Source organism: Buceros rhinoceros, unplaced genomic scaffold, assembly GCF_000710305.1.
Source record: "Buceros rhinoceros silvestris isolate BGI_N320 unplaced genomic scaffold, ASM71030v1 scaffold11974, whole genome shotgun sequence".
Taxonomy (NCBI): domain Eukaryota; kingdom Metazoa; phylum Chordata; class Aves; order Bucerotiformes; family Bucerotidae; genus Buceros; species Buceros rhinoceros.
This window is the reverse complement of record NW_010408837.1, coordinates 9,923-34,447: the sequence shown is the minus strand read 5'-3', so window position 1 is coordinate 34,447 and position 24,525 is coordinate 9,923. Positions and strand designations below refer to the sequence as shown.

Sequence of the window (24,525 nt, the reverse complement as noted above, 5' to 3'; positions counted from 1 at the left end):
GAAAAGATGGTTTTATTAACAAAAAGCAGAATGACTGAAGCAGCAGGTTTCCTCAGTCTGTTAAAAGCTTGCTTCTCTGTGTCATCTTGATGTGTCCTACTTCAGCTTAGATAATTCTTGTGTTAAGAATTTCACGTGCCTATAGTAAAATTTCTGCATTCATTTGCCTTTGCAATCAGTTTTACATTTTCAGATTTCTCTTTCTTCACAGGATGAAGTAGCAACTTTTGATTTTGAAAACAGCAGAAATAATATTGTCCCAAAACTCCAGCCTGAAATAATCTGTGAGCCTGATGCTCCCCATTCAGATACAAAATACGCCAACACTCGAGAGCCTGAAGATAGAAGGTAAAAATGCAGTGGTTTTGCTGTTGATCTGAATAATATTTCTTAAAGTTAACAATCTAGAAGATTTTTGACTGGTTTTTTTAATTATTTTTGACTGGGCTTTTTTATTATTTATTTACATAGATCCCAGCAAAGATTTCAGTTCAGTCTGAAGGATTTCAGATGTTGTGCTGTACTGGGCAGAGGACATTTTGGGAAGGTAAATGTCAGGAGGCTGTATCAAATGTCAAGGCTATACCAAAACCTACACATAGCTCTTAAATGAACCGTTTCTCTTCTGTTTTAGGTGCTGTTGGCAGAGTACAAAAACACGAATGAGATGTTTGCTATTAAAGCCTTAAAGAAAGGAGACATTGTTGCTCGTGATGAAGTAGACAGGTCAGTTTGTAGATATAATTCATGGAGTCCATAAATCAATTGCGTTTTCTTTCTGCATGCAACACAACCATAAGCTCTACCAAGCAGTGGCTAGATTCAGCGAGAGCGCGAAGCAAGGTGTCATCTCCCGGCGTAGCTGGCTGCTGCGGACGGTCATCTTTCCTCCGGGGCAAGGGGAGAGCAGCGTAGCCCAGGAATATGGCTTGGTCTCAGTGCCCCTTCCCACGCCTGTACTACAGCTCTGACTTAAAGCTGATCCCTGTTGTTCATTTAGGTTCTCTTGCAATTATTTATTCTAATTACTTGTTTTATAGGCTGCTATCACATTTCAGGAGGACAGGGACTATGTTTTCTTTACTGGCAGAAACAGCTATGATGGCATTTCCAAATCTGTAACATCTTGTCATACTTCGTCCATCATATTTTCCCTTAAGCCCTATGTATACTCTGGGCTTTTTTTATCTTTTTGCCCCAAAACTCAGATTTTTCTTCGCTTGGACATGAAGTGGCAGTTACAAAACTGACTAGTTTTAGTGCAAGAAGGTGCTTTTACAACTGTTTAATAGTGACTATATTCATTCGACTTGCAGGAAGAAAGATAACGGTATTGAAGAGTAAGAATGAAATTAACCAATTGGCTTAAGGGGAAAAATCTGGAATTAGTATAATAGATAAATACCATGTTGTTACTGTTTTCCCACTTTATGTATTTTTGTTAAAACAAATGGATTGAAGCTAATGTCACGTGATATTGACGCATACCTAGTACAAATCCCAGTATTGGAAGGAAAATCGGTAGGGTACAATTTTCATGGATTGAGAGGTTTCCTTTTTTGTTTGTGAAAGCTACATGTAACTTTGTGGAAATCCTGGCATCAGTAGGTGTCCAGGTATTAAAACTTCTCTCTTGGAAGAAAAAAATTTCTTATCCTGAGAAACAGAGGAAAAAACCATAAGAACGTTAGTTATTAATTATCAGTAGTTTCTGAGAGTTGAAAAGTCGTGGTTCAGGATTCGGCTTTAATTTTTTTACTGATTTTCTGTTTGCAGCTTGATGTGTGAAAAGCGAATATTTGAAACTGTGAATAGTGTAAGACATCCCTTCTTGGTGAACCTTTTTGCTTGTTTCCAAACCAAAGATCACGTTTGCTTTGTAATGGAATATGCTGCTGGCGGGGATCTGATGATGCACATTCATACTGATGTCTTCTCTGAACCAAGAGCAGTGTGAGTATCCGTCCCTTGCTGCGGCTTTAAGTGAAGGACATTTTGTTCAGTGGATAGGAACCAAGATCTTTACATTCAGATCTATATTAAGTAATTTCAGTAAATACTGTTTCAGTTTTTAAACACGTCAGAGATTCTAACTGATTTTTTTTGCCAGGTCACATGCAGGTTTAATGGGCTTGAATCCACAATGAATTAAAAAATTACATACAAATATTTAATGGTTATAGTACTTTTTTTTAAGATTACCTAAAAAAGCTAAATGAAAATTTTAAATAGCAGACAAGGCTAAAAAAAGGATGATTAAGCAAAATTAGAAATCCTTCGGTGCCGTGGCAGTGGACACAGAAAACATATCCTCCAGGCCAAGAGAACATCCTATAACTTGAAAGCTGCATCTTTAAGCATTTTCGCCATCTGGCTTTAAAACTCTGACCTTGTGTAGAACCAATCTGTAACTGAGAAAACAATCAGTACTCTTCAGAGGATATTTAATGAAAAAGAGTGATAATAATGGACTGCATGTTCTGAGAAGCATGGCTAACATCCATGGAAATCTTAACGTTAACTTTTTCAACAGATTCTATGCTGCATGTGTGGTTCTTGGACTTCAGTATTTACATGAACACAAAATAGTCTACAGGTAAGTAGTCGTTGGCCTGTTTCCAGCAGGTGAACTTCAGCTATTCTGAGTAGTACTGAAGCAGCATGAGTGATGCGATTTTATTGTCAAATGTTCATTTAGAGATTTGAAGTTGGATAACTTACTGCTGGACACAGAAGGCTTCGTGAAAATTGCTGACTTTGGTCTTTGCAAAGAAGGTAATGGCCCTTAAATTTTCTTCCGAGGGGAATTCCGTAGTCTTACTCCTGACTGTTCCTTGAGACTTTTGGCCTGCCAAATGTGTATAGTGCGTACTTACCCAGTACATCTGAAGGGAAAAAAAGACGTCTGTGATTGATTGTACAAATGTGGAGATAGGAGGAAGTGTTTTAGTAGCAAAGTAACAACAGAAGCATCTGAGCGTAGCCCTGGTTTTTTAATTTTTGTTTCAGTTGGGAGCATCACCTGTTCTGACTGTTACCTCATCTTAACTCTGTTTCTTAATAAGACATACAGCTGCATTTTACAAGTTAGCAGAAAAAGCGTTAGGTGTTTCTCTTCATTCTAAACGTGTTGACACTGTACAGTGAAATCAAGTACCATTATAATCCATGCCTCACCTCCTTTGTTACAAATCATCTATTTTTTTAACTCTGAAATAGTCACAGCTTTAAGTATATGGAAATGACATGCAAAGTGTACTACGGCTGAAAGAGAAATTCAGCCTGTCCTCATTTCTTTTCCTTTTAGAGAGCCCAGGAGGGAATTTAGTAAAGCCAGTATGTGTTCAAACCTGACTGTTGTCTGTAATATCTCTGGGCAAGTCCCGTGACTTCAGCCACAAACAAGTTCCATAAATGACAAAAGGAAACAAGGATGAGGAAAGCTCTTTGGTTTACTGACTACTACAACAAATGGTTCCCTCAAGCTTTCCACAGCACCTCCACTTGTAGAGTCACATCAGTCCTTGTGGTGCTGATGTCCCAAACTGTCCCTGCTTCCACATATGCAGGGCTTATGTGGCTTGAAGTTGTTTCACTACACTCCACGTGTTACTTTTACTGCACTTAGTTTTGCTGTTCCAGCAGCATTTGTAGTAGGTGTGTTTGCTTGACCAAACTCATGTACCATGTTTTCTTCTACTCGCCAGGAGAAGTAGCAGATGGTTTATGTCTTTCCAAGCAAAGATAAAGGTGACAAAGGTGTAACTGGCAGCTTAATTTGGTTCATTGCATATAGTTAGAGATAGAAAAACTTACAGTGAAGCAAGCCCATATGGAACCAAGGGTGTGAGAGGGAAGAATGGGGGAATGTTTTACCTGATTGGCCTGAGCCTCCAGGACAGGACCTGGGCCGACAGCACTGGCTGAAGTTGCTCTAGAGAGGTCTTACTTGCTGGAGGACTAGGTTGTAGAGTGGCAGAAAATCCTGACTGCTCTTCATTAACTGTAACTTTTCAGGAATGGGATTTGGAGACAGAACAAGCACATTCTGTGGCACACCGGAATTTCTTGCTCCAGAGGTGCTGACAGAAACTTCCTATACAAGAGCTGTAGACTGGTGGGGTCTTGGTGTACTTATCTATGAGATGCTCGTGGGTGAGGTGAGTTCCAGCGAGATACAATGGAGCCATAAAGCTAATAAACGTTAAAGGGGTTATAGAACTTGAGATAACTAGCCTGTCAACATTCAACGTGCCCTGCCTGTCACAGCCACATCAACGCTTGTATGTATAGTGTGTAGAGACATAGCTAGTGCTTCATCAAGAAAAACACAATTAATTACCGAGCAGCTCCCTACCAGCTGACACTAGCTGCTGTAGGAGGTCATGAGTCATGTCATGGGCTGGAATTATGAGCAGCTGTGGAAGTGAATCAGTTGTAGCTGGTCTAAGACTTAACCTCTAGATTTTTGGTTTGGTTTGTTTTTAATTACAGCATTATGCCTTAAATCAAATTACAGTAATGGCACATTAATATCAGTGTCTCTAAGCAAGCACATAGCACATCTGGTTTGGGGGAGCTCAGTTTCCAGCACACATCTGTTATCGCCAAATTTGGATGCGTACAGCTATAGCAGTCTTCTGCTTTCAAATGCTTTTGGGGAGAAAATAAACCTCTTAACTCCTGCAGCTTGAATGGAATTGAACTTTAATGCATAAATCTGGATAGCAGTGGAAGATTATGCCAAACACAATGCTGTTTGCCGTTTGAATTACACGTGCACTAAAGTAGAGTGCCCCAGTTCCACGTGAAGGAGCTGGTATACAAAATTACTATTGAATATTTATTTACCATAGCATATATTGCTTTCCTGCTGGTCCATTTTTGTGTTTTTCATCTCCCAGTGATAGCTTATGGGCTGAAAACACAGAGGAAAACTATAGATTTGCTCATCATTTTATTCTTTTTCAAAAAACCATGATCATTCAACTTTCTGTCACTTCCTGTCTGGTAAAAAAGGACAAAAAGCTTGTAGGCTATTACCTCCATCTGTCAGGCAACTTCAGAACAGTCTGAAAAACCCTTGAGCTGTAACGTGCTAAAGGTGTTACAAAACCAAGTTGGTCTTGACCGTGTTACCTGTGACTGGCAGCTGTCCCAAAGAAGAGCTGATACGTACTGTCCACGGTCCCTATATAGCTTGTGTCAGTCAGAAGGTCCCAGTTTTAGGTGTTTCTACTCCTAAAAGCACAGCTCTTTAGTAAGAACTAAGGGATAATACCAAGTTACGTGCTTTATGCTTTACTCTTCTCTCTTTCTTATGGGAAGCTACCACACTTGGTTTTGGGAACAGGAAAACTTCATTTCAGAGTGTCTGATTCTAAACTGTCAGCTGAATAGATGTTGTTTTCAAGTTTAAGTGATTTTCCAGCCTGCTAAATAGTATTTCTGTTACTCATTATAGTCGCCCTTTCCTGGAGATGATGAAGAGGAGGTGTTTGACAGTATTGTAAATGATGAAGTAAGATATCCACGATTTCTGTCTACAGAAGCCATCTCTATAATGAGACGGGTAAGAACATACATAACTCTACTACAGGTTCCACTTTTGTCCTGTTTCCTCTCCAACAGGAAGGAAATTACTTCTTTTGTAAGGAGCGGAATACTTTAAGAACCTACATTTGGTTTTGTTGTTTGTTTTTTTCCAATTTCTGACTTCATTTATACTGTGCTATCACCTTAAATGAAAACTGTCAGTGCCATTCCACTTTATTCAGGAGCAACTTTTTCTTTTTAACATGCAAAACACTACAGGCTCTATTTTCTCCCTGAACCAAGTTTGCTAGTTGTATCTAACTGCAGAAGTTCAGTGCTCTTTTCCTAGCAGAACACTGCTGCATTGACCTGTTTGGTAGATTAACATTGTCACATGAACATTTTAATTCAAAATCTTCCTGGTTTCGTTCCAACTGGGGCAGGGAACACCGCACACATCATCATCTGCAGTCCTGTTCGTTCTGGGCGAAGAGCAGTTGATTTTGTTCATGACTGTTATTAGTGCTGTTCCTTCGCGTAACGCCTCTATCTAAAGACAATGCTGGAACCTGAGTTAGCAGCTTATCACAGTTGGTAGAAAGGCATCTACTGGAGATGATTCAGCCTCTGGAAGCAGCCCCTCCACTTAAATATCTGACACGGGGTAGCAGGCTAGCACCCAATTCAGCAATGTTCTGCAGCATGTAAGTTAAAGCAAGTCACAGTAACTAGTGACAGAAGTATGTCAGTAATAGCACAAATATTCTTTCACTTTAAATGATTGCATAACCCCAGGAAGAGAGTGTTTGTCTAGAGAAAGAAAGAAGAATACAGTTTTAAGGCAGTACCTGAGGACGGTATTTTTATTGGGGAAAATTACCACGTCAAGACCCACAGGACACTGCTACACTGCACCCAGAATATGCGTACTGTGAACTCTGTGCTTGTGATCTACTAGTTGTAGCTGCATGTGCACTGTTCCCACCTGAGAAATTCTTACATAAGATAGAAGACATTATTTTTTGATGGATGCATCATGACTATCAACCCCACCCTGATGCTGGATGCTCGGCCTGTAACAGGGAGCTGTTTGCAGCAGCACCATTCACAAGGGCAAGCATCTGACTTCTGTGAACTAGAAAATCCTTTTCTGTGGCTGCGTGTGTAAAGCAGCGTTTCCCCTGGCTTGGTAGATGTACTGCTGTGAGATAGCTGGGCCCAGCAGACAGCAGAGTAAGTCTCTTCTGAGCCAAGCAAGCGATACCAGCTTCTGTAAATTCTGTATCTGCTCCAGCAGAAGGCACAGTGTTCAGTAGCTCTGTTCTGAACACCAGCCCCACAGATGACCTCAGGTAGCAGCACTTGGTACCGCAGAGCTGCAGCGAGACAGGTCAGTCCGCTCTGTATACGTTCATAGCCAGGCCTCTGCTGCAGCTGGGCAGACAGGCCCAGGCGTCTCCAGACAGCACTGCTGGCTCTCGCTCTGTACAGCTAGAAGACGAATTTTCTGTGGGTCAGACAATGAATTCCACTGTCCACCTAATCTTGGTGTTGGTTTTTACACAATGGCACTCATCCTCCCCTACTTCCTCCCACTGCCCCGAACTTCTGCACTGAAATCGTGTCTGTTTTGTTAGCTGCTACGGAGAAATCCTGACCGGCGTCTTGGAGCTGGAGAGAAAGATGCTGAGGATGTGAAAAAGCATCATTTCTTCAGGGTGAGTACAAACTTGTATTATTCCTAAGGACACTAAGGAGTAGTAGAGAGGAAACTAAATATGAGTTGGTTTATTTTACAGCTAATAGATTGGAACGCTTTACTGGCCAAGAAGGTGAAGCCTCCTTTTGTACCCACCATTAGAGGACGAGAAGATGTTAGTAATTTTGATGACGAATTTACCTCTGAAGCACCTATCCTCACTCCACCTCGGGAACCAAGGATACTTTCAGAAGAAGAACAGGAAATGTTCAGAGATTTTGATTACATTGCTGATTGGTGTTAACTTCTAGACACTGTGAAACCCCAGCTGACTGGCTCACAAGAATGCCTCTCGGAAGAATACCGACCCTTCAATTGCTCTCTGTGCCACCTGTAGCTTCTGGTTTTTAAATCACATGAAGACCCTTTTAAGTACTGTTCTAACACTCTTCACAAGAGTGGCCTCTTTGTATATTCTTTTTTTATCTGAGCACTGGAAAGCAGGTCTATGGAGTTCTTGCGCTGAGTTGATGAACCCAAGCCGTGTTAAGCTTCCCACACGCAGGCACAAGTGGATCTGCACTGTTTCTCTCACTCCTCCACAGCAGATAACGTCACTTTCTAAAGTACCTGCTTAAGTGGGAAAAGCAGACTTGGAGCTAGGTAACTGCTTACCTCCTCAGCCACGCTGAAATAGAAGTTTGGGATAGCGATGACACTCACACAGAACACGGTTCTAGCTGGAGAAGGCAAATTATTTCAGTTACATACTATCTTGTGCGGTCTATAAAACTACACATTTCTATGTACACTTTCATCTTGTGTTCTTAAAATAATGGTATTGAGAACAGATATGCCTTGTTTTGTAAATTTTCTACGGTATTTATTAGAAAAAATGTTAAACGCCTTGCCTTTGAGATGACAACAGTGTAAGTGCTTCCATTACAGAGAAAAACCCAGAAAAATCCAGAAAGTTTACCAAAGCCACTTGCCAAACAGTTTTGCCTTCAAGCTTTCGAAGCATGGCTTAAAACCCTGGTTGATATGAAGAATGTAACCGAGGACATAGCTCAGTCTAACTACAAAGAGCAAAGCATCTGCATTTCCCAAGCCCCTCCACTTCTGCACTCAAACTCATGCCTTTCCCACGCACCAAGTGGACAGATCGGTTAACCCATCTGCACCTAACCACCTCCATCGGCCTGTATCTGCTGTACGGTATCATATCACTTCTAGAAAACATGCGGATTCTCAGTGTATACATGCTGTGAACATGTATATTTGGAAGTTGTAATGTATTCTTATGTCCAAGCAAGTAATTTAATTATACCCCCTTGATTAACTTTGCACAGTGGCCAAGAGAAAACATAGAACTGAGTGAAAACCACCCCCCCTATACGGACAGGCCGCTGACCTCCAGAACTTAGATTGGCAGTTCAAGAGCAGTACCTTGTATCAGAAAGTATAAATATTTTTATAAAAACAGTGTATATTTTATAAAGCCCGTAACACTAAAAGCTGTACCTCAAAAGCTGAAAAATAATGTAGACCAGACACTGTGCATACTTGTAAACCAAGACCTACTTTTTTGGCATCTGGTTCTATGGGCAAACCTTAGTTCTAGGGAAAAAAATTTCCCACGTGGTCCTTGGCTGTAGCACTGCTCCGAGCTGACGCCGTGTCACCTCCCAGGTTCAGCCAAGCCAGCAGTTTGCTGTTCGTGGGCTGAGACAGTGAGAATCGGCACTCCCTTGAATTCTGAACTTGTGATTTTATTCATTCAAAGAAGGAACGTGAACCACTTGAGTGTGCAAATGGGTGTTTAAAACCGTGATGCTGGACAGACCTGCAGGGTCAGGCAGGGGAGAGGTTTAGGGACTACAAAAAAAAAATTAAGAATGGTTAATCGGTCTAAATCAGGCAGCCCCCCACCCCCCACAGGAACAAGGAAGGCATCTTCGCCAGCCCTACGATCACGTGTGGCAGAGCGAGCCAACTCTTCAGCACTATTTGTTTCCCGATCCTAATTAATAAGAAACAAATTATATTCCTGTATCTTCCTGTATCCAGCTGCAACCAATACTTTTGAGGTACAGTCAGCTCATCCTTTTTGGTTCCCAAATATGTATATGAGCATCTAACAGGGTGCTTAACACTTATGAAAGGATCCTCAAAAATACCTTTTTGTAACTACATCTTGTACAGAAATCCTTTTTTAATCTAAGTAAATCACAAAAAAAAAAAAATTAGAGGGCAGGGTCTATTCACCCAGTTAAGCTGAAAAAAAGCACTAATTTTATCTCTGTAGTTTTTAAACTATTTTTAGGCAGATTAAGATTTTAAACCCTAGAGTGTAAATATATTTTGCTATACTTTATCTGTATGTGGCTGCTCAAGCACTTTGTAAGGAAATTAGGATATTTTAGAATGGTACACTATGCATTAAAATGAAATGTGCCTTTAACAAATGTCATTCTAAGTAAGTGTTTTGCAGTCATTAATATCACAAATTAAAGTTTTAAATAGAGTAATTTGTAAATGGTGTCCCAAACATGATTTTGCTGTTTCTTGAAGTGACTTGTCGTGTTTTCTCCATAGGTAACTTACTTCTGAAAAGAACTTGCAATCAGGAGGTGACTTACAGAATTTTTTTTTTTAATCAAAATAAATAATTACCTCAGCATACCTTCTTTTGGAGGCTGAAGGAAAGCAGCCTCCTCTTGCTTGCGTGAGCAGTCCTTCCGCTGGGAGCAGGAGAAGACCATGTCTGTTGAAGTCCGGCCAGCTTGACTCAGCATCCTCCCTGCACAGGCCTCCTCTGGGGGCGGGGGAAACACGCACTCCCCTCCCACGTCCTTCTTCATTACAGTCTCTCCTCCTCCCCACCCCCACCTCATAGGAAAGCTCTGTAAACAAACAAAAACCTACACCAGACCCACTCTGACCTCGTTCTTTAAGCAGAAAGTTTTCTTTTCCGAGTGTGTTTAGAAATCTTTACTCTTAAGAACAAACTAGAATTTCCCATGAGACCACTGCCTAGAAACGCTGAACTTCCACACTTGACTAAGCCATCACTCGCGAAGGGGCTGGCTCCAAAGGACAGCAGAGGTTCAGGTTTCTAGTCTAAACTGCAGCTGAATTAACAGAGGAAGGGCCTGAAGACACTATGCCCTTGCTCTTGTGCGTGGGGAACGCAGTCTCTCAGCACTCCGCTCTTCTCCTGGGCTCCTGCTAAACCACCGCCCAGCAACATACAGTAGCAGAGAACTCAAAACCTGTCGACACCCAAACTGCAGCCCATCTCGCTTGCACTTGAGGCTGTACTTGCCCTACAGCCTTTGCTAGCACTTAGCTCTGGTAACACAGGAAGGTAATGAGCTAAAACGAGCTGCAACAGCCTCCTCTCCAGCTCCTCACACTGCCCCCTGCAACCCTGAGAACTACTGCTGTACCGCACACAGACACCCCCCATACTGCCGCAAGTGCTTCAGCCGGGAACCAGGAGAGCTCCTTGCTAGAGGAGCAGCCAAATTTAGTGGGCAAAGCAGCCCACTAAAGGGGTTGTAACCGCCTACAAACGAATTTGCAGTCACCCTGGGTTTCTTTCCTGGGACACTTCGCATCAACCCTAGTCAGCTGGGACCGATAGCGACTGGTTTACAGAATATATGGCCCCTTCAGGCATACTCCTAGTTCTCCCTCTTGGGGCTGTGCCGTTACTACCACCTCCACACCAAGGGTGGTACAGGAGCTGCTTGCACTGCTGCAGAAGAGGCCGGGTCAAGTCAGGACGGCATGCCCCCACCTCCACCTGCTGCCCTCCAAAGCTTTGCACAGATGTATTTAAATCTCAGCCCACACAATTTTTGCTGTATCTAACAATTTCAACTGTGAACACTCATCACATGTCAAGTGCTTATGCATAATGCCTGAAAGGATTTAAAATAAGGGCATTATTGTAAAGATAAGTTTCAGCTTTTTTTAACCCACGTGGTGTACATTAAGCATACTGATCTATGCTGGAAAGTCCACTCTCGGTAAAAGAACTTTCACCCTTGCATTTCCAAACTGTAACAGCACATCAAAGGTCAGGCCCTGTCTGTTCAAAGCATCTGCCTTCTCCCAAGGAGGAGATACACAGGGTAGCTGAGAGCAGACAGGGAAGGCCGAGGTAACAGGAAGCGTTGCAAAGCGCTACGGCGGTACATCAGCACACAAGCCTTCTGTACTACTCGGAACACCACCTTTAACATCTGCACCAGAATTCTCCCGTGACAGCACCTCACAGCTTCGGTGGTGCAACAGAACCGTACCGCCTTTGTTACTTGTTCACAGAACAAAAATGTTGAGCTGCCACATTTCAACAGTCTCAACTGGCAGAAGAGGATTAAAACTAAACCAGCAAGAGAGCAGTGGGGGCTAATGACGATTAGTGCTGCTAGCACGGGACACCCAGCCTGCCCTCTGGCCAGCTTAGCAGCAGACATGCAGCAAGCTGAGCCCTCAGCTCTGTTCATCATTGAAATTAATTTGCACCTGTGATACAGAATTAAATCCGGAACCAGAAGACTCCCAGTTCAGTGCGTTTGTTGCCGTGCACACGAAGGGACACACTGTCCGGAGACAACTAGTTTTCAAAGCTGTTAGTTTGGGGAGGGCTGAGTAACTTCTGGCCTTCGCTCCTCAGCAACTGATGCATCATTCCTAACAAGCCACTTAACAGGGCAAAAGCTTAACCCCTGGCCAGCCAGACTGCAGGGTGGACTCACAGGTCCAAACATTTACCAGGAACTTTTACTACAAGTACTTTTTGCCTTCTTATGTACGGTACCAAGCATCACAAAGCAGTCAGGAATTCAACTAAAGGAAGAGTCCTTACGTTTCTCACCAGCTGCCTTGTCATCAAGACAAATTCACAGAAGCAAAGCAGAGGGACCTCAGTACGTCAGGGAGACTGTGCCGAGGATGCGACTATTTCACAACGAATTCTGAAATCTTCAACAGCAGTTATGCAAATATTCGAACCGCGCTTCAGCAACTGCTTGCATCCTGGGTTAAGTCATTCACGCTCCACTGCGCGGCTAACTACAAATGCTGAAGCCACACTATAGATTAAAAATTGTCAAGAGAGTGAGCATTTAGGCAGCCTTGTGACCAAGGCCGCAAGCAACCACCACTCTGTGGACTGCATTCCAGTTCTCGGCTGCGGAACAGCATGCACATGTCAAGTTGCAGTCACAGTCACAAGACGGTAAGTGTTTTTGGAAAACTTTATTTGGGAAGTACATAATACTTTAAATTTTCCAAAATACATCTTACTAGATCCCTACAAAAGAAATCTAAATAAGTACAACAATATGAAATTAACTTTGTCGCAACAGTCATTAAATATTTACTTCCACTAATATATACATACAAAATGCCACACAAGGAGCGCTGTTTACCCTTGGAATGTGTGCCGCCTTCCAGCAGTTATGCTCCATCTTCCGTAACCTCCAGTTCCACAACATGAAGACTCAATATTAACACTTTGTACATCCTTTATTATAGGCAAAAATCAAAAGTTTGTGGTTGTTGGGGGTTTCCTTAATAGACGGTAAAAGTAATCCTCTGCAATTTCACAGCTGTGGAAGTTTGTCTACTGGGGTATCGAACTTGAAGTCTGCTGGGAAGAGATCTGGAGCTCGAGGATAGATCAGCCTGTATGATTGTCTAATCGTAACATCAGCCACACCAGCGATATCACCAATTTCTAAGACAAAAAGCAGATAAGTGATTGATTTTTACTTTTGCCATTTGTAATGAAGAAACCCGCAAGCATAATTTATCAAGAAGTTCTATACCCTTAGCTTAATTCGCAACCCTCCCAAAAGCCTGCTAAAAACGGTTTTAACCATGGTGACTAATATTAATTTTGCCCACACGAGTCTGTCTTCTTACATGCCGAAATTCAATCTATGCTACCAATCTTGGAATCGTATCAGTTTCAGACTGGCAGAGGACCAAGAGTGCAAGTCATCAGAAACAGCTAGTACAAGCTCTACCTGTGCCCGGCAATATTCTAACAAATCATCATCAGGATCTTCTTTTTTTCACTTTAATTAAATATAAACAAAACCAGCAAAAAACTTAGGCATGGACAAAAATCAATTCCTCCGGCTAAACATGAAATATGTTTACCTGAAAATGCACAGAGAAGTAAGTCGGGGACACAGAGCACTGTTTAACGAGCAAAGGAAACCCTCGCTTGAGATGCACAGAAACTTCATCAAGATTTAACCGAGTTTGGAACGTAAACCTTGAACTGCGTGAAAGCCTTCAGCACTGTCCAAGGACACTGAAGGAGCGCGGAGTCAGGTAGCTGTATTGTCTTTTAATTATCACTTTTCAGAGACATAATCCAGTAGTTCAAGGTGAGCAAGGATGAAGGCACCGTACTGCTTGGGCTCTAGATCACTCACATGCCCAGGAAACTGCCAACGTGACGAAAGCTCCACGGACAGAATAAGAAGCGTTCAATGCAGAACCAAGCACCACAACCGGAGAGATAAGGCTATTCTTCACCTAAAAGCAGCCGTCCACTAAGAATTTGCTGTATTTTTAACATTTCTGATCTGAACTGGACTACGCACATCAATGGAGCTTCCACAACCAGCTACCAGCTAGCACTTGGATCATGCTACTCTGAAGCTCAAGGACAGCCCTGAACTCTTTGCTGGCTCCCTAAGGACCACCCTGCCAGAAAGAGAATAATGCCAAAGGTGATGAGTGGCCAAGCCTGCTGTCCCACCACTCTCACTCTGTATCGCAGGCTTGAAAGAAGTCAAGAAACACACAGGACTTGAGGCAATTCCCTGGCTACTAGAATGATTAAAGACTCGATGTAACCTGAAGTCGTAATTGCTACCTGCAACTGCAGTTTGCATTCGAGTATTACAGAGCAGCAGAATGCACACATGCAAATAACAGCAGGGGTAAAGTTAAAATTATGGCCATTTGAATGCACTGGTCTATTGCAGTCAAGAATCCAACTTCTAACGCCAAAAGACAGCGAACTCGGTTTACAGGGAGCACAGCCAGTTACTCAGTTTTCATCTGGGGGAGGGGGAGATCCTAGTTTGGCCCTTGCTGCATGCCATTAGAACAGAAGCTTGTCACTACCTGCACAGACCTCATCCCAGTTTTACAGTAACACTGAGTTCTCTTTCAAGCAGCAAGACATGGAAAGAAATTTTACCTTTTTGTGTCCTTTTCTCTGCAGAAGCCTGTGATGCCATGTAAATAGCTGCAGCTGCTACAGAGATGGGGCTTCTCCCAGGAACCAAATCTAATTCCACAGCTTTACGGGCAATGTGTGTTGCTGCCATTTGTACTTGTTTGGGAAGACCCAGATTGGAGCAGAATCTTGACATGAAGTCTCCAGTTGTAATCAGATCAACACTGGTTTCAAGAGCTTTCAAAATAAGTTTAAAGCACCGTCCTATTTCCTTCTTTGAAATCCTGGACACAGCACATATCTCTAAACAAAGAGTAAAAATTAAACTTTAGGCTTGACAGCATTTGCTCCCCCAAAATAATTAAATTTGATTTTCAGAGCAAGAAGGCCCACAAAGAAGGCCAATGTCATCAAGGCCACTATCACTAAATAAGCTTTGCATATTTGTGAAACTTGTCAATAACTTTCATCAGAAGCTAATTAATACAGCTTGCTTAGTAAGGGAAATTTGGTACCCAAGGCCAAAAAAAGTTGTAGGGAGATGTTGCACATATTTACTGCAGAACTGTTGGTTCAAATTCAGTTACAACAGTCCCTGTCACACTCCAATCAAAGCAGTATCTTTTAAGTTTCACCAACACGCAGAATGACTTTTGAAGGCTAAATATATTTTTAACGCATCATGACCAAAATTATATATCACAAATATAACAAATTTCTAGAGTCCTTCCTACCATCCCCCCAAAGGTGAGCTGCAGCTGAGGACAACCAATTCAGCAAAGTCCAGGATTAAGAAACCCAGCCTCCTACAGTGACAGCAACTAGACCTTTACTTCACTGCAAAATTGAATCTGTATCACTGAAAACTTACCTTTAAATGTTCTCGGAACACCCTCTTGCCTACAGGCTATGTAGAGACAAGCAGAAGCAATAGCATCATTACTCCTCCCCTTCAGGCTCTTTTGCTCATACACTTGCTTGAATAAATTATTTGTTCGATCCTTCAAAGCAAGAAGACTAAATTTAATTAACTCTAGGCCATTTAATTAGCAGCAATATCAAAAATTCATGTGCTCATTATATTATGCTAACTAAGTCAATGCCAGAACAATTTAAGGAAGGGAGACATGAACTTACAACTATATTTCTGGGGAGGTTGATTCTGTCCGCCATGTTGGTAATTTCTTTGAAGGCATTCATCATTGCACGATCCGAGCTGCTCATAGTTCTGCGATTTTGGTACTTTGAATTCCCAAATTCGTCAAAACTTGCTGCACCTGTGCCCTGGAAAGAAATTTTTATTCTCAATAAAACACAAGCAACTTTCCCCTCATTTCAAAAGCAAACATCTTCCAGCTTTATACAGCTTAATTCAAGGTGTTCAGTTTGAACAGTTGTGCAAATAATCATCACTGAAGGAAATCACACAATCAAGCAGTGTCCCAAACATCTGGTTCTGTACTTTGCACAAGTCTCAAATCATCAGTTGATTTCCAAGGACCACAGATTATGCAGGGATTTTTCTTCCCTAATGTCACAAACGCATGAGTTTCAATACTCCTGTCACCAACGCTGAGGTCCAAGAATAGATTTTTTATGCAACCCATATGTCATCTGGGCTACATCTGCACCGTGGCAGACTGGCGTGTCAGAAAAACAAAATTTTATGGCCAACTGGAGACTAGTTGTTACAGTGATAACTCAGATATTAAAATGAAGGCATGGGCAAAGAGAACATCCAAACCAATGACCTATTTAAAACCAATTTGATACCGTGCCTGCTAGCAGTTGCAAGCCTTAATTGTGGCAAAATCTAAACATCCATATATCCTGCCTTTACAGTAAAGCACACACACCACTTAGAAGTAAAGCTTGAGGTCTCAGGAGAAGTAAGGACCTGGCAGCTCAACCTGGCAACCTCAAAACGAGCTTCCAACAATGCCTTTGGGGGTTTTTTTTTCTTTTTTTTTGGTACCTTACAACTGATAGAAGAATGCAGTTTGCACTATCACATATGCAATCAATTCTGCCCAACTAAGAGGGTTGAAAATATTTAAGGTCTTCAATTAGCCATCAGTCTGAAACATGTCTTGAACAAATAATACCATGGCAGGTTAGTAATAGCTGATGACGACAACGTGCCCTGTAAGTTCAGAAGAGCAACGGCTGTGAAGTGTATCGTCTACTTGCTGTCACGGCACGTGGGGCCACAAGTTCTCTCAAATGGAAAACATTTCTTCACAACAATTCCACGTCACGAGTAGAAACCTGGATTCCCTGAATCAGGAAGCCTTTATTCCCTCCTAGCACCTCCCAACAACTTTGCTGGGCAGGGCCATCCAGCTTTCACTGCAGACAGAACTGGTCATTTAAACAAGCTGACACGGCAGCTGCTGCAGACACAGACTACCACACTGTCCTGTTTTGCCAAAAACAGTGAGCATAAAGCAGACCTTGACCTGTGACTGACTGCTAACCTGGCTATTCGCATCACACACCCGCACAAGGTGTTCTCAGAGTTGAAGACTCAGCAGTACCTCAGGATGCCCAGGCGGTACGAAGTGGAGCCGGGACAGAGTCAACAAAGAGCAGACCACACCCTGGCATTGCCTTATTCCTCTGAGCTGCCCAGATGGACTCACGGCTTGTTTCTTCTTTCCTGATCCACATCCTTGGGAATTGGCCTTCTATTTAAAAACACCTCTAATTCCATAATCTCTCATCTTCATTTAACAGGAGTTCTTTGGCTGACACCAATAATGCTCACTCTTGACCACTCACTTACACTGCTCCACTCCCCTATACCCAAGGACTCCACTTACACCCCATTTCTGACGAACTCAGTGCATACTTCTGCTGTGAAGATCCACATCTGTGGTGCACACACGCTTGAATACCACTGTGGAGACTGGGGTCTCTGGTACAAACCTCCCCTCACAGGTTTCCCTAGTGCCTTCAGTAGGCCCTCTGTGACAGATGCTAGATTCCAAGTCCGTTCTTGGTTTTTTCCCTGTTCATTCAAACATCCTTTCAGATGAAGGAACCACCAGAAATGATTCCCACACCAACAGAGCAGAAGGCTTCTCCAAAGGCAATCCCACCTGACTGGATGAACATCTCCAATTATCAAAAGATTACCAATAAGGTTTAAAAGTTATCAAAAAGCAAGAATAAAGCACAACAAACTTCAGGCCACAAAAAGCATTACAAACACATCTGCAATGCTAGACATCCCTTTCAGAAATCATGCCAGAACAACTTCTCTTGGCCCAAAATATACACAAGTCTCACGTCAAAAGGCTCCTTCCTGGCCATCACTCATACCCCTGTTCCCGGAGCATCGTGGCCTCCCAGACTAGTGCTAGGCACAAATGCTTACAGGAACTGCAAGTGCTCAAAATTCTGTAGATGCCAGAAGAGTGACCACCAAAAAAGGCCTATCAAACCTCGCAGCACACCCCCAGTCCCTGTCCATTCAAGGCCAGATAGTCCTTCACCAGGAACCACTGCTCTGTCCTGGAGCCATCAAGTATTCCTCTTCACGGCAGAGATTTTCCTGGGCCACTCTACAGCACCTGGAAGATTTTATTTGGGGGTTTTTTGGTTGTTGTTTTTTGGGGGGTTTTTTTAATGGTTCTCCTTAACCTCTCAGTTTGCACTTTTTTGCTGGTACTTACGGTTACCTTTTCCTTTGATCATTTGCTTACATATCTTGGAACTACCAGAGCAGCTATGGGCCAGTACCGTTAGCCAAAGGATTTTACTCTATTGGTACAAGCATTCTCCAAAAGCCATACCCACTGTACAGCTGACAGCTATAAAAGGGTTGGAAAACACCCTTCCATCTCAACTACAGCAATTCTCCCTGCATCTGCTGTTTAAACGTACCCTCCTCTTTCCTTCTCGAGCTTTCAATTAAGGGACAATGTTTTGTTAGCTTCGGCCGCAACAAACATATTAGGAGCCCCTTCCCTTCATGGTAAATACTATGAGAAGCCATACAGTTAACACTGAAGTCAAATACACTTTAAGAATGGCGTTTTACTCTTGTGGCCTTTGAGACATCTGCTCATGTGTATCCCATCTCAGCAAGGAAGGTACCTATCAAAGTCAGGAGTTCCACCTGTCTGGCTTTCAAACAGAGTAGGAACCTCGTGGGTACAACCCTGGAAAGAGCCTCAAAGATAGCTAGAGCAAGAAAACGCAGTTCAGTGAACAGCGGTAATTTCTAGAGGGGCTCAGTGGAGGTTAGGTTTAGAGTGCTGACAGCCAACAACTTCGTACCCCGGTATACCCCCTTTAACAGCAGAAAGTAGAAGTATCACCAACATCCTGCACATCACTGACTTGAGGTTATCCACAGCACCAAGGTATGTCCCCAGATTCAGCAGCCTTCTTGTCCGATACAACCAGCTCATTACACAGCCTGATGGAGCCTTCCTTCTTTTTCAATCACCAGCCCTTGACACCCTGCCACTGCTTATCAAGACAGAACTTCTAGATCCCCAGCCATGCAGACTGACAACAGCCAGCTTCCTTTCAGAGCCCTCTGATCAAAGGGTAGGCATCCTACACCCAGAGACTGCATTCTTGTTCAACCAACCTAAATTCTCTTGTTGTTACAGTCACTACCAAAAGGAATAGATTACACTGCAAAGGGTGACAGAAAACAACTTTTTCCGTAAGATAGGAACCAAAACCTATTTTCTTTTAGGTTCATAAAAGAGTTCTTTATATCAATGCAGATCTAGAATCTGCTTGTTCCACTATTTTTTTTTAATCTTATATGAGGATTTTAGAAATAACTAACATTCTGTCAATCAAATCACAACTAATGTGTCTCCAACTGATTTGCAGTCATCAGACCAACTGCAGCACACAGGACCTAGTCTCAGAGAGATACAGTTCTGTGCCAATATACTAAAGATCTGCCTGAAGAATGCAAACCCCTTCCACGACAGTCAACTATGCTATTCATCCTCCTCTTTGCAGACAAATTAATCTTTCTTCCAACACAGGCTGCTGTTGCTGCCTCAGACAGATGGGTTCCTTAAGTACTAAAACCAATTAGAAATTAATCCCTTTGCACAGGAAGAGCAGCCTCTGTGTTGCTGCTAGCAGATACAGACCACATACCCCCAGCAGAAAGGAGTCCCGAAACAGCACCTCCGAGTTTCAAAGAGGAAAGCGTGACAAACCACTCTGTGAAGCAGAACCGGTCCCCTTCCTTTACTATTTCAAGGCACAGCCAGTCACCAGAACTTCACTGTTGTAACTGGCAAGCAGTTCAGACTCCTCTTCCACCTACATTCCCCAGAGCTTACAACAGATCTCTAATACGATACGCCGTGAGAATTATCAGTGTCCTTGGGTTCTCTGCAACACTGGCTGTGTTTTGGTTTCTTGGGTTGTTTTTTGGGGGGGTTGCTGTTTTGCAGCAGGGGCAGGAGGGTAGCTTTTTTTTTTAGACTCTATTATCCGCAGCTCTACTTCAAGCAGAAGGGAATACCCTCTGTCCCTGTCCCACACGAAAGGCTAAAGCAGTCTCTGGCACACAAATCTAAGGTCCACTCAAGGCCTTTCTAAGAACTGTTAACTGAGAAAACACAACGCTACCCTGCTTCATCCTCTGAAATTCATGAAGGCTGTTACATATTCTGTTGGATACTACTTAATTTCCTCATGACGACACCAATTTCATCCTTGTTCAACCACTGTGCATATCTAGGTCAATCCTCATCCCAGCCTACTGCTGGCAGAGACTTCAGAAGAGTGCTTGAGAAATGTACTACTTCCTTGGTTTATTTTTGCTGCAAAATTCATGCCCCTTCTGCACTGATAGAAAGTTTCTTCAGCATCTTCTGATATTCTCTTAATTCCAAATGACTGAGGAAAAATGCAGCTCCTGATACAGAGTTCACATCACCGAGCTGACAACCCAGAGCCCTGCTCGCTGGCAACACAAACACAGGAACTTCTGTACAGAACACACCCTGGTTTGTTGAAGAGATTCCTTACTTCCTGTAGAAAATAATGTGTCTCTTCTGTGATTCCTCCCTGTGCAAATAAAATAGTAGGACAGAATGCCCCCTCTACATTCTCCAACAGGATTCTGGCAGTTCCAGTACTGGTACATTTTTACTCACAGTCCTCACTCACATAAATCATGCCACGCTGACGTTCCTGCATCTTGTCTTCACTAGGCAGCACTCTGTTACAGCAAGTTTGATCATGCCTATTATGGGGATGTTCTAGTTAACAGCAGAACTGTTTCATCAGATGGATGTCCATCTCTGAAAATGTTCAGTTTTCACTGAAAAACAAACTTTTCACAGACACTTCATTGTGTCTTTAATTCTCTCACTGAGGCTGCTATCCCTCTTATTCTAAATGAGGATGTATATCTCAGAGAAGAGGTTTAACAGCACAAGTCACTGTTCACCTGGATACAAATTCTCTCTTTAGCTTAGATATCTTTTGTTTTCCACCACGCAGATTCTACAGGACCTCAGAAGGTCATCCTACCTACTGAATGAAACAGAGATCCCACAAACAAACCCTGCATTTACACAGCCCCAAAATAAGACAAGACTGTGAACCTGGAGCAAACAGTCCATTTCTCCATCTGTACTACGAATGAGTATTTCTGATCTTTAACATAGCTGACCAAATCCACAACAGAAATCCAAGCCCTAAGAACTACAGTCTTTCTGGACCTATACAGCTGACCTTAAAACTCCCGTGACTTCTACAGCACTGCTTCACAGAGCTAGTTCGCAATGCCAACTTTTTTAATGGAGCAGGACAGAAATTTGTTTCCCTGGATGGTTTCCAAAAGCCACCATAAGGCATCCTAAAATCTGGTGGGCAGCAATGCTTGGACTTGTCTGAAAAGCAAGCATCCACCTGGACAATCCTTTGGCCAGAAGGTTTCTTTCTCACCAGTGGTGAAATATTTGCTGTGCATATCAGTATTCACTAGTTGACTTTGAAGAATTCCTGGTTGAGAAGTATGGTGCACGCTGTCCTGTATGTACCCATGTGTATTTAGGCATGTCTGCTTCTTCATCCTAGCAACATCACTAGAACAAAACCTTCTGAGAAATCCTGGTGTGCATGTACCACAACATACAAAGCAGAAATACATTTTTTTTAATAGTTACTTATCAGCAACTGGACCATCTTTCATAAAACATTGAAGAAATCCACAAAAATCAATTTGGATCTTGCAGTTAAAAAAACCGAACAAACATGAAGTACAACAATGAAAACTTACCTGGGTCACTACTTCATTAAAGAGTGCATTTGCATGATTAATTTGGCTTGCTTTCTCATGGTAAACAGTAGGATATGGCTATACCACTAAGTTTCAACTCAAATATACATTGTATACTTTCTTCTGGAACACGCACATCATGAAAGAATTCTACATTCAGTGCTTTAACATTAACTGGAAGAACACATACAACACGCACATAGATCTCTAGGTCTCTGGATATTAATCTGATACAGATTTTATTACAAAGAATGATAGTTCAAGTTGGGCAGTACTGGCTATTAGAGATCTCAAAATGAAGCATCTCTTATTTCAGAATCATCTCAAATACACATGCTAAGTCGAAGTGTTTCTTTAAAGACTGCAACGTTGGCTTTTCTATTTACAGCAGCACACCAAAGAGTGGCAAGTAACCCCACAGCACAGCAGGCTTCTTTTGTTGAAGAGGTCAGCCCTCTCCTGCTGCCCCCAGAAGAGAGCCACATTTTACACAGCACTGAAATGTAAGAGTTCAAGTTTAGACAAAATCTCTTTGAAAATACATTCTCTGAATAGTTTCCCTGCAGACATACAAACATGTTCTTGACACAGAAACACTCAAACTTATTAAAATTTAGTATTTTAAGTATTACCTTGCCAATCATTGTACTCAAGTCGCCATCACTCAACAAAGGGTTCTGGGTATCCCCAACTCGAGATGGATCTTTTGTTGCTTTGTCATTGCTGAAAGTTCTCCACTCTGACCCTACATCTATGACCCGGTCACCTGAGTTCACAGAAAGCAAGTGTCTGCATTAATGTAATATTTTGAAATATTTCATGAAACATCAAGTTACACATCTGAGCTCTCAATTATAACGTCTGGCAGTCCTAAACAGAACAGTAACTTGCAGAACAATGACCAAAGTGTTTGGGATTTACCAATTCAGTTGAAGGCAAGGGAGAAAAAACCCCACAACTAGAGCTGCACAAAACCCATAAATTAGAAGAGAAATACATTCAGTACACACAGCTACAATTATCCTCAAGGAATAACATAGGATTTTCAATACATAAAAGGAATCAAAACCTTGATTTCAAGCTGGAGGTCATGGATGCCCATAGATGTTCTCAGTGTTTAGACACACAAGTGAATTACTACAACTTAAGTGCTCTCACATTTGCCACGTATTGGAAATGCACATGTGAATTATCTATCATACAATCTCATTAAGCTGTAGTAAATCATTTCTGTGCATGAGCTCCAGGACCTTGGTACTCCGAAATATTTCACCTTCTAAACCACCATAAGGGCATTTTTGCAGTGCAATTCTTGTCCTTGAAGGGAGGTCTGACCCTGCCCAACACCATTTATGATGCTTGTCAGTATCAACACACAAGAGATATATATATATACACACACAACTATATCTTTTTAAATTCAGTCTACCCTGTTATACCTGCAAGAGTTTAAATACAGATTCAGAGTAAGCAGAAAAAGCACTAAACTCTCATTCGCTAAATGAAACAACTTTCCTTGCAGTCCTCTATCTCATGCTCATCCAAATCTTTCCTAGGGCAACTTTACAGATTGAGAAATAACTAACCAACATCCTGATGTAGGTAAAAGCCCTACAATAAATCACAACGATACAATACTAAAGAAAAAAACCAAGAAAACAAAACCAAAAAAACCCAACAAGAAACAAAAATCCCACCCCACCAAGTACTGTTGACAGCGCAGTTCATTCAATTCACAGGTCTGGTAAAAGCTGGATCTCAAAGGTGTTGCCACCAGAGCAATACTGTAGAACTTCTAAGAATACATGCACAGAAAAGCAAAAAAAAAAGAACACTTTTCTTAGTGTTTTGCATTAAGTAGATTACAGCTTTATACAGGATATTAGAAGAAACATCAATATCATTTTCATTCTGCTTTAGTAAACCTTAGGGGAAAAAATCTCTACCTTTATCAGTGTTTAAGTGTGTTGTGAAAGAAATGTCTGCGAAAAAATAAGTAGTGTTGACTGCAAGAAAAAATTTCCTGTATGGAAGACTTCAAATGAAACCACAGAGACTTTTTTAACCTGTTGAAAACAGAAGCAGACAGACAGAAGCTGTCCATAAGCAATGGTACTACAAGCTATGAAGCTGCAGAAAATACAGAAGCAACAGACAGCGGTGCCACTCCACAATTACTTGCGGGGGATCTATTCTGAATAAGCAACAAAATTCTAACAAATTCATGCAAAGAATATGCTTGAAGTTGAAAGCTGTGAATGAACATAAGATAATGAACATAATAAGAAGATAAGAAATCACCACAACCAGGAAGAATATTTAGGTTAAAGGTGTTCTCATCAGTATGTGCCAGACATGTTCACGGCTATGCTCCACCTTTGCTTACTGCTCTAATGAAAACCAAGAAAGGGAGGGAGAAAAAAATAATTATCAAAAACCAGAAGGTTAAGAATATAGGAGAGTAAAAAAAGGCACAAACGCAGTCTCTCTGCTACAAAGGTCTCCCTCCCCACTGCAAGCTTAAATTAGCAGACAGCGTGCTCCACTAGCTCCTGGACTCTCTGTAAATATTTGATGCAGTGATGCTCCTTCTATGGCCTAGCAGTAACTTTACTTTAAGACAACCCCCCAATACTGTTTACAGCAGCTAAAAAAAGCAAAATGTACTTAAAATTCTGGCGTGGTATAAATAGAACACTGAGTACAGAGCAATGATGTAATATTTTTTCCACACAAGTGGGAATGACCTATATGACTCACTCAGGGATCTGCCTCTCGTGAGTTATGAACCATTCCTGC

The 24,525-nt window shown here is 42.0% G+C and overlaps 2 protein-coding genes across 2 annotated transcripts in view; one reads left to right on the top strand and one right to left on the bottom strand.

The window, feature by feature from the left end:
• The window catches only part of PKN2 (protein kinase N2), a 28,089-nt gene extending 20,551 nt beyond the window's left edge, over window positions 1-7,538 (top strand). Inside the window, exons 12-21 of the mRNA XM_010135007.1 lie at window positions 212-348; window positions 472-547; window positions 635-726; window positions 1,777-1,953; window positions 2,534-2,596; window positions 2,699-2,775; window positions 4,018-4,160; window positions 5,465-5,572; window positions 7,173-7,253; window positions 7,335-7,538. Coding sequence (XP_010133309.1) covers window positions 212-348; window positions 472-547; window positions 635-726; window positions 1,777-1,953; window positions 2,534-2,596; window positions 2,699-2,775; window positions 4,018-4,160; window positions 5,465-5,572; window positions 7,173-7,253; window positions 7,335-7,538 — 1,158 coding nt within the window. The remainder of the gene's footprint in view (window positions 1-211; window positions 349-471; window positions 548-634; window positions 727-1,776; window positions 1,954-2,533; window positions 2,597-2,698; window positions 2,776-4,017; window positions 4,161-5,464; window positions 5,573-7,172; window positions 7,254-7,334) is intronic.
• Window positions 7,539-12,494: 4,956 nt separating this feature from the next.
• The window catches only part of GTF2B (general transcription factor IIB), a gene marked incomplete at its 5' end in the record, with an annotated part of 20,013 nt that continues 7,982 nt past the window's right edge, over window positions 12,495-24,525 (bottom strand). The window contains 5 exons of the mRNA XM_010135008.1: window positions 12,495-12,986; window positions 14,472-14,753; window positions 15,322-15,451; window positions 15,588-15,734; window positions 22,359-22,492. Coding sequence (XP_010133310.1) covers window positions 12,853-12,986; window positions 14,472-14,753; window positions 15,322-15,451; window positions 15,588-15,734; window positions 22,359-22,492 — 827 coding nt within the window. The remainder of the gene's footprint in view (window positions 12,987-14,471; window positions 14,754-15,321; window positions 15,452-15,587; window positions 15,735-22,358; window positions 22,493-24,525) is intronic.